The sequence below is a fragment of the Pelodiscus sinensis genome, chromosome 1, assembly GCF_052426305.1.
Source record: "Pelodiscus sinensis isolate ZL-2025 chromosome 1, ASM5242630v1, whole genome shotgun sequence".
Taxonomy (NCBI): domain Eukaryota; kingdom Metazoa; phylum Chordata; order Testudines; family Trionychidae; genus Pelodiscus; species Pelodiscus sinensis.
Genome location: NC_143052.1, coordinates 358,366,214 through 358,376,556, shown reverse-complemented (window position 1 = coordinate 358,376,556; position 10,343 = coordinate 358,366,214). Strand labels below are relative to the sequence as shown.

Genomic DNA, 10,343 nt, shown 5'->3' with positions numbered 1-10,343 from the left:
CTGGATAGAACACTACGATAGTATAAATCCCCCCTGAAATATGTTATCTGGTAAGGCAGGCAAGCAACTTAATCGTATAGGCTACAACCGGGTGTGTTTAGATTGGAAAAGCAGAGAGACACTGGGGACATGAGAGGGGCCGTCAAACACTTCCCAGGCTGCCAGAGAAAGGCGGCAGAAAGTTGTTCTCTCTTCCCACACAAGACAACTTTGGGGTTGGTCCTGCCTTGGGCAGGGGGCTGGTCTTGATGACTCCTGAGGTCTCTTCCTGCCTTGGGATTCTATGATTCTGTGACAGGGCAAGAGGGAATTGTCCAACAGCACAGCAAATGGAGATGAAGTCTCAGGAGAAACTTCCCAATGGCAAGCAGAGGGGGACAATGGGACAGATGCCTTGGGAGGCACGGAAGGCCCATTGCTGGCAGTTTTCAGAATGAGGCAGGACGCCCACCTATCCAGGGACGATTTAGACCAAACACGTCCAGCCTCTTGGCAGAGTCAGACTAGCTGGACTTTTTAGTCCCTTTTGACTCTGTGGCTCTGTGATTCTACAATGTAAAATCTTAGTGGGGGCCAGACTGGGTCAGGGGCTCGATACGTGGATAACCAGGTGACACGTCATGGCCTGTGTCATACAGGAGGCCAGACTGGATGATGTCATCATTCTTGTCACAGTAAAGCCTTGGAACAGGTCGATACAGGAAGTCGACCCGACGTTTGCATTTACGGTGCCTCACAGAACGGACACAAGGGGACATTTTCTGAAAGTGCCGTGAGCAGAAATCAGCCTGGCCCGTGTTGTTCCAGGGGGCCCTGCCACCCCCCGGCTTTCCAGCAGGGAAGTCAGCCAGCAGCCATCTCACCTCCCCGCTGAACAGCCAGAGCCTGAGATGTCAGACGGGAGGGTCAGGCTCTGTCAAGTGACACAAGGCCGGCTGCTCTGCTCTGTGTGTCGGTCTCACTCAAGGGGACCTTTGCCTTAGTGGGACTGGACCCAACTATGGGCCAGGGCCTCAGATTTTGCACATCGACTGACCACTCCCACCCTGCCGTGTCCCTGCACCATGGACATGCAGCCACCTTGGGGCTGGAGCGGGTGAGCGGGGATGGGCAGGGGGCACAGAGGGACGTTGTGTGATACTGGAGCAAACTCATCCCCGAGGAGAAGGTCCCTGAATGTCTCTGAAAAGTAAATACAACAGACTCACCATCAGTTGTTGGCCCATCTGGGTGAGCAGGGAAGTTCTCAGGAAGAGACGGTGCCTGTGAGCTTCAAGAGAGAAGGGTCAGGCGGCTGCGTCCCCACCTCTCTGAGCCCGGCACTGGCAGGAACACGCCGTGCCGAGAGCTGGCAGAGGAGAGGGCATTCTTATAGCACAGCGCTGGGCCAGCCCAGGGGGGATCCCTCAGCCTCTGGGAGAAGCAGCATCTGGATGCAAAGAGGCTGCAGACCAGCCTGTCTGGGCTTCTGTGCTAATTATCCAGCTGTAGGAGTAAACAGCAATTAAGGGCCCTGCCCCACGGGAGAGGAGAACTCCTGGGTACTTGGCTGGGTCAGCGAGGAATTGGCTGCTCATCTCTGTATATTTAAGAATTCTAGTTGATTAGGGAAAAAAAACACCCCAGGGATGCGTTTCCAGAGAGTGTAATACAACAGGACACCCAGGAGGGATGGGAAGGCAGCAGACAGGCAGATCTGCACACACAAGACTGACAGGACACAAGACTTTCTGCAGGCACAAGGGCCTCTTGTTAAGGCCCCACAGATCCATGATACTCCCCAGTAACTAGCCTGAACCTGGGCAGCCCCTTCCCTTGAAAGGCCTTGAAATGACATAGGAAGGGCAGTGTGTCAGGGAGCTCAGATCCCCATTCTACGGATAGGTAAACTGAGGCACAGGGCAATGTGAATTGGCGGCAGACACACAGAGACTGAGAGGCAGGATGACAGACAGAGGCCAGGAGTCCTGACTTCCCTCCTACGTCTAAGTCTCTTTTTCATGCCAATGGAGAACTGGGCACCCACCTTGGTGGGAACCGTTCGTTGGGTGAGAGGCAAAGGAAAGGCTGGGAGAGGGAGGCTGAGTCTTTGCCATCCCTGCCAGGGGAATCTGAGGGTCTCAGAACCAGCTGGAGTGTGGGGGCTCCCTGCCCCTGGGAAGTGTGAACTCAGGGAATCCACTTGTGCTCCCTCTCAGAAACCGTAGTGTAGGGGGCTTGGCATTTTCACTTGGACATTGGAAAGGTGCAGGGGCAGGGTGGCCAGTCCTGGACTCATACACAATCCAGGTGGGGTGGACTCAGGACTGTGAAAGAGCAAACGCATCCCCCTCGGGAGAGGAATGGGCACAAATGCCTCCCCTACCCCTGTTCCCAGAGACAGACCCACAGAGGAACCCCAGAGTTACATAGCCCCTAGTCAGGAGGTGGCCAATGGAGAGGACACCCACCCCCATCAGTGTGGAGGTGGGGCCAACTGGCCAGCCAGCCACACTGGGCAGCACCTGTTAATGCCACACACCATGGCTGGAGCTGGCGTTACTGCAGATCCATACCTATTAAACCCAAGAAGGTAGAAAAAGGGAAGGGAATGCAAGTGAGTGGGACTTCCCCAGGGGCAGGCACTCTGCCCTCTCTGTTAGGCCTCCCCAAAGCACCAGAGCTCCTGCAAATCCGGGGCATCTGTCAGTGGCCTCACAGTGCCCCAGGGTAGTCTGTGGGGACAGGAGATCCGTGTGTGAGTGGGAGGAGTATGGGAGATGCAGGCAGCCCCCTACTCTGGGTTTACTCTTTGGAGGGCTGAACATGGCTTCCTTTCTCCCAGCCAGCCCCCTAACCCTGCCCTTGTCCCAAGCTATAAGAACACACTGGTTTTAAAGACGAGTGGGTCCAATATTTATTTAATTTTCTTTCTGTAATAGAGGAATTAGATACTGTGCTCCTGTCAACTCATTGCTAAGCCATCTACCAAAACAAGAGATTTCTCAAGAGCGTAAGTAGCCCCTGGAATTACACTTAAACTGGCAACCTCTATGAAAATCTGAAATGGCTCCTTTACTGCTCACGGCGAGAGGAGAGGAGAAGGTTAAGATGAAAAAGATCCAACCACTGACAAATGGAGATGAAAAGAGGAGTAAGTGACAAGGCAGGGCCTTGAGAGAAGAAGTAGAAGAGGAGGTGTTGGCTCATGGGTTTCATGTCTATCAGGAACTAGAACATTCACACTCAAGTATATTGTACATCAACTGATTCTCCAGTTCACCCTCCTAACACAGCACAGTAAGGCCACGAGGCGTACAGACAGTTTGGAATAGAAAGCCTAATCCGAACTATCTAGTTTGTGCCACGTGTAGCCGTGGGCATGGAGTCCGCACTAGCGGACATTTAAAAATGGCGGCGCCCGGCAACATGCAAATGAAGCCCGGGAAATTCAAATCCCAGGCTTCATTTGCAAGTTCGTATGACTACATTAACCACCCTAGTTTGAACTAGGGTGGTAGTGTAGACATACCCTCTGAGCATTCAGTAAGTGATTCAGAGAAAAAGGCACCACACCACTAGCAAGGTCTGCATGAAGCTTGGGCCGAAAGCCAGAGCCCAAGGAGAAAATGTTTAGGTTTCTTTAAATGTAAACAGTCGAAGCAACCTGTCCAAGATCTGTTTGGTCCTCATCCCATAGACGATGGGGTGTAGCATGGGGGGTACCAGGAGATACACGTTGGCGAAGAGAATGAGGAAACTAAGGGGCACGTTGTGGCCAAACCGGTGCGTGAGCGAGGAGAAGAAATCTGGGATGTACAAAGCTGAGATGGCGCAGATGTGGGAGCCGCAGGTCCCAAAAGTCTTCAGCCGGGCCTCCTTGGTGGGGAGGCGGAAGATGGCCCTGAGGATCTGAGTGTAGGACACAAAGATAAAAATGACATCCACACCGATCACAGAGAAGAGCACAAAGAGGCCGTAGTAACTGCTAACTCGGGTGTCGGTGCAGGCCAAGTTCACCACGGCGATGTGTTCACAGTACGAGTGAGGGATGATGTTGGTTCTGCAATAAGGCCACTGCCTTGTTACGAAAGGATAGGGCAGCGCGAGTATACCACTGCGCAGCCCCACAGCCAGGCCGATCTTGGCCACCACCCGGTTGGTCAGGACAGTGGAATGTCTCAGGGGATCACAGATGGCCACATAGCGATCCAACGCCATGGCCACAAGGATCCCAGACTCCATCGATGAGAAGCAGTGAATGAAGTACATCTGGGCAAGGCAGGCATTGAAATCGATCTCCCTGGAATTGAACCAGAAGATGCTCAGTGTTTTGGGCATGGTAGACGTACACAGAACCAGGTCAGTGACGGCCAACATGCAGAGGAAATAGTACATGGGCTCATGGAGGCTTTGTTCCGTCTTCACAATGAACATGATGGTGAAGTTCCCCAAGATGGCTATGACGAACATGGTGCAGAAGGGGATGGAGATCCATGTGTAGGATGTCTCCAAGCCAGGGATGCCCTGCAGGATGAAGGTGGAGGGGTTGGTGAAGGCACTTGTGTTGGAATCTGACATGGATCAGGAAGGAGGTGTCCAAGTGTGAGACAGAACGGAGTGTCTTGTATGTACCTTACGTTCCTCTGACATCCTGTATGTGCCCTGGTTGAGGGTGATGGTCATGGCACAAATACCTGCATGGAGAGACAATGTTAGTATGACACACAATATGCCCTGCAGATGGCTTTTTTATGAGTGAAGAAGACTGCTCTTTCTTCACACTGAAAACTAACATTTTTGTCATTCAGACAAAATAATTATAAACAACTGTCCCTTCTAATGCCAATTCCATATCTTATGGTGCTCACTGAGTCATTAATTCCTGCACCATGTGGTGGGGAAAAACTTCTAAGGCACTAGAAGGAAACATGAGTGTGGATACGGGGTCTCTGTTAGGCTTCCTTAATGCAAGGAAAACCAGGCTACGAGTCCCTACTATTGGAAGTTATCCATTCATCCAGTTACTCTAAATGTAAGAGTGGGGGGAAAATCAAATCTTTGCTAAGGTATGTGTTGGGGGAACCATCCGAAGTAGACCATAAATTAGGGAAAAGACCTGATGTCACAGATAGAAGCTTCAGGAAACACCTCCCCATTGGCAGCAGAGGCAAAAACGAAGACAACTTTTGGCTGCCTAAGGAATGGGATGGAGAAAAACGTGCCATCCCGAAAAACATGGATATCTGCTCAGTGTTGGACTCCCACTCTCCGTATAGGACACAGCCGGTAGAAAGATGATTTCCAAGAGAGGTGGTGAGAATGGGGGAGGCTGCCATTTGTGGGCAGACTAAGAAGTCAGGGACTGTTTCACTTAATGAAAAAAAAAGGGAGCATATGATAGAGGAGAGGAAAATTGAAGAATGAAACCAACTACACTCAAATGGACAGACAGAGTACCTCTCCAAACCAGTACTGTCTACAGACGCTCCATGCTCCACAAGGACTAATTCTGCAAACCTGGAAAAATTATTTGGAGAAAAACATTTAGGCTACGTCTAGACTGGCATGATTTTCCGGAAATGCTTTTAACGGAAAAGTTTTCTGTTAAAAGCATTTTCGGAAAAGAGCATCTAGATTGGCATGGACGCTTTTCCGCAAAAGCACTTTTAGCGGAAAAGCATCCGTAGCCAATCTAGACACGCTTTTCTGTAAAAAAGCCCCAATCACCATTTTTGTGATCCGGGCTTTTTTGCGGAAAACAAATCCGAGCTGTCTGCACTGGCCCTTTTGCTCAAAAGTTTTGCGCAAAAGGGACTTTTGCCCGAACGGGAGCAGCATAGGATTTCCGCAAGAAACACTGATTTCTTACAGTAGGAAGTCAGTGCTTTTGAGGAAATTCAAGCAGCCAGTGTAGACAGCTGGCCAGTTCTTCCGGAAAAGCAGCTGATTTTCCGGAAAACCTGGCCAGTCTAGACACAGCCTTAGGCAGAAAAGCAGGAAGGAAATGTGATAGTTCTTTGACTCACGTTTATTAGAAAGTGAAAAGTCCCACTTCCACGGTCAATGGAATGAACAATGTTCAGTAATAAGTAAGTTCGATGGGAAAGTGAAGGCATCAGTTAAGGAGGGGAAAATAATATATAAAAAAGAGGCAAAGGGAAAATAGATGGCCAAGAATACAAGTCAGAAGTTACAAAAATTAATAAGGAATGTTAGAGATATCAGGGGAAACTCCATGCTTGACAGGGCTAAGGATTGTAAAAAGGAAGCGGTTGCATATATGAAGAACAAGAGGAATCCTAGAAAAGCGTTATGGCAATTCCTCTGTTAATCATAAAGTATTAAAAAAAAGCCAAGGTTTAAAAAATGATTAGGTTAAGAAAGAATGGAAAAATTGCTATGGGGTTAGTTCCGAAAGAAGTCTAGACATAGAGTTGTGACAGACCTGCCCCCCGTTCTTTTTGACATTGACTTACAGCTACAAAATAGGGGGAGGGATAACACAGTGGTTTGAGCATTGCCCTGCTAAACCTAGGGTTGTGAGTTCAATCCTTGGTGACATTATTTAGGGATCTGGGGCAAAAATCTGTCAGCAATGGTACTTGGCCCTGCTGTGAAGGCAGGGGACTGGACTCAATGACTTTTCAAGGTCCCTTCCAGTTCTAGGAGCTAGGCAATCTCCATTTATAAAAAAATCTGCTGGATCTGTGTATCTTATTTTGGTGCATGTATCATGCTTTTGTGTAAATTTAGAGATATGGAGTATGGGATGGATTGTAGTTTCCAGTGTGCAAATGAAAACCATCCAGGGTGTTTCCCTCAATGTCTGGGGGATCAACAGCCTCTTTTGTCCTGTAAGTCTAAGCAGGGGTTGGTCTTAGGAAGACATGTGACCACCCCAATGGGTAAGGTCTGACCACGTACTTTTCCAAGGAAAGGGAGCATGTGAAACAAAGAATTCCCGCCTATAAGGGAGGCTATTTAAGATGCAAAGTCTTCAAGCCCTTGCTCTTTGTTCATTATGTCATTCCCAAGAAAATTAAACAGCGTCCACAGGGAAAAAATGATCTTGGCTTGGAGGTTTAGCTGAAATTAGAACAGTTTTCGGGTAGGTTTGTAATACGCTTTAGGGGGTTAGAGCAAGCTCTGCATTTTTGGCTATTTTAAGTTTCTAATTCACTTTGCTCTGCCTGTTTTAAGTTGCAGCCACTGAAACCCTGCGCTCGTACCCAATAAAATCTGCTTACAGGAGATAAACAGCCAAGTAACAGCCCCACACTCCTAGCAGCTGGATCTGCAAGAGGACGAGGTGACCGTGTCTGTGAAGGAACACCCAGCTGGCTCGTGAGGCTTTTACTCTAAGGGGAGTTTTGCCTCACTGGGGTTGAAGCAGAGCACGAGCCACCACATCACAATTTGTCCTCGCATTGGACACCTACTAATCCCCTTCATCCTGCAGGATCCCCTGTGCCCCTGAAATGCCGCTACCTCAGGGGGCCACCACATGGGGTGGGAGGTGGAGCGCAGAAGGGAATGAATTTTTGCCAGTGAGACTGGAGCACACTCATGGCCTAGCAAGACGCTGAGATGGTTAGTGGCTGTGCAGAGCGGAAAGGACACAGACCGATTCTGTCTGATAAGGCCTGTGCTGCACTGGGCTTGTCATAAGAACATAAGAACGGCCGTACTGAGTCAGAACAAAGGTCCATCTAGGCCAGTATCCTGTCTGCCGACAGTGGCCAGCACCAGGTGCCCCAGAGAGGGTGGACCAAAGACAATGATCAAGTGATTTGTCTCCTGCCATCCCTCTCCAGCCTCTGACAGACAGAGGCCAAGGACACCATTTTATCCCCTGGCTAATAGCCTTTTATGGACCTAACCTCCATGAAATTATCTAGCTTCTCTTTAAACTCTGTTACAGTTCTAGCCTTCACAGCCTCCTCTGGCAAGGAGTTCCACAGGTTGACTACACGCTGTGTGAAGAAGAACTTCCTTTTATTAGTTTTAAACCTGCTCCCCATTAATTTCATTTGGTGTCCTCTAGTTCTTCTATTTAGGGAACTAATAAATAACTTTTCTTTATCGGCCCTCTCCACACCACTCATGATTTTATAGGCCTCTATCATATCCCCCCTCAGTCTCCTCTTTTCTAAACTGAAAAGTCCCAGTCGCTTTAACCTCTCCTCATATGGAACCCGTTCCAAACCCCTCATCATTTTAGTTGCCCTTTTCTGAAGCCTTTCCAAGGCCAAAATATCTTTTTTGAGGTGAGGAGACCACATCTGTACACATCTTGCAAGAGCTGGTACCTGTGAGTGCTGAGAGGGACGTGTCCTCCCTGGGAATCCCCCTCGGGCAGCCGCGTCCTGCACCTCTTTCCGCCCAGCGTCTGCAGCAGCGTCCCGCACCGACAGCTGACACAGGGGGTTCCACGGTTTATAATATAGTTCTATTTAATCCCAGTGGGTTGCACTCAGCCTTGAGGGGAGAAGAGGATGTCTGGATGTAAACAGGCTAGAAACAAGTCCTTCTGGGCTTCTCTGCTAATTATCCATCTTCAGGAGTAAACACTCATTAAGGTGCTTTTCCCAAAGGGAGCGGAGAACCCTTGGGCTCTGGGTCCAAGAGCAGCTGGCTGTTTTGTATATTTCTGGATATTGGTAACTTAGAGTTGATCAGTAAGAAATGTAGGGATAACGCCGAGCTCGCCAGAGGGTCTGCTACCCTGGATATTCAGCAGGAATAGGCTGATAGTCGACTGTCATATCTGGAGACACATCACCGAGAGGAGACAATCGTATTTTCTGCAGGCACACAGAGCTTTCGTTAAGGGGCCAGAGATAAGTGATTCTCATCAGTAACTATCATCACACTGGGCAGCACCTTTCCCTGAAGGATCTTCAACTCACCTAGCAAAGGAGAGTCACTGTGAACATATCCCCATTGTACAGAGAGGTAAACTGAAGCACAGGGACCAAACTGGCGGAGAAATTGGAGAAGATGCAGAGAAGAGCAACAAAAATGATTAAGGGTCTAGAAGACATGACTTTGAGGGAAGACAGAAGAAACTGGGCTTGTTTAGCTTAGAAAAGAGAAGTCTGACATGGGACATGAGAGCAGTTTTCAAGTATCTAAATGTGTGTTACAAGGAGGAGTGAAAAAAAATTTTCTCCTTGGCTTCTGACTACAGGACAAGAAGCAATGGGTGAAAATTGCAGCAAGGGAGGTTTAGGTTGGACATTAGGAAAAACGTCCTGCCTGTTTAGGGAGGTTGTGGAACCTCCATCACTGGAGACATTTCAGAGCAGGTTAGACAGACACCTGTCAGAGATGGTCTAGATGGTGCTTGGCCCTGTTGTGAGGGCAGGGGACTGGATTTCATGACCTCTCACGGACTCTTCCACTTCTATGATTCTGGGAATTGGACGTGGCCACAGAGCAGTTGAGTGGGAAGGTGACAGACAAAACCCAGGAGTCCTGACTTCCCTGCCATTAGCATGGTCTCTTTAAGTCAAATTGGAATTCCCCAAAACTTTCACACTTGCAGGTAATGCCACAGGCTGTGGGATGTGACTCAGACCGAGTTCTGTCAGAGTTTCCAAGTATAACCCACACACCTAGGCTATGTCTACACTGGCATGATTTTCTGGAAATGCTTTTAACGGAAAAGTTTTCCGTTAAAAGCATTTTCGGAAAAGCGCATCTAGATTGGCAGGACGCTTTTCCGGAAAAGCACTTTTTGCAAAAAAGCGTCCGTGGCCAATCTAGATGCACTTTTCCACAAAAAAGCCCCGATCGCCATTTTCGCAATCGGGGCTTTTTTACGGAAAACACTACTGTGCTGTCTACACTGGCCCTTTTGTGCAACAGTCTTTCGGAAAAAACTTTTGTCTGAACGGGAGCAGCATAGTATTTCCGGAAAATCACTGATGATCTTACTTGAGATCGTCAGTGCTTTTGCGGAAATTCAAGCGGCCAGTGTAGACATCTGGCAAGTTTTTCCGGAAAAGTGGCTGATTTTCCGGAAAAACTGGCCAGTCTAGACACAGCCCTAATGTGGTTCACTTTCCCATGGAGTGGCACAGTCCACTTACAGTGAGAGATAAGAAAAAAGCAACTCTACAGCCTAAGCTGAGAGCAGCTGGCATCATAGCTCAAACTGAAGCGGCTCCTAACCTCAGCTCCTGGGTTCAAACCTTCCCGGTGTTGGTTACACAAGCATCGGGGATTGAGGGAAATAGAGACCAACAAAAGTTGCATCTTCCTGAGCTACCCGTGAACATTTTGTCTAGTGTATTCTTGATGATGTCATCAGAGAATTCTCATAGTTCCGTGAGGAATGTCCCTCTATGTATCTGACA

The 10,343-nt window shown here is 48.8% G+C and overlaps 1 protein-coding gene across 1 annotated transcript; it reads right to left on the bottom strand.

The window, feature by feature from the left end:
- Positions 1–3,612: 3,612 nt before the first annotated feature.
- LOC102461538 (olfactory receptor 52R1-like) lies at positions 3,613–4,604 on the bottom strand. Its single transcript, XM_006119571.2, has one exon. The coding sequence runs from the start codon at positions 4,558–4,560 to the stop codon at positions 3,613–3,615; it is 948 nt and encodes a 315-aa protein (XP_006119633.1). The 5' UTR covers positions 4,561–4,604.
- Positions 4,605–10,343: the final 5,739 nt, after the last annotated feature.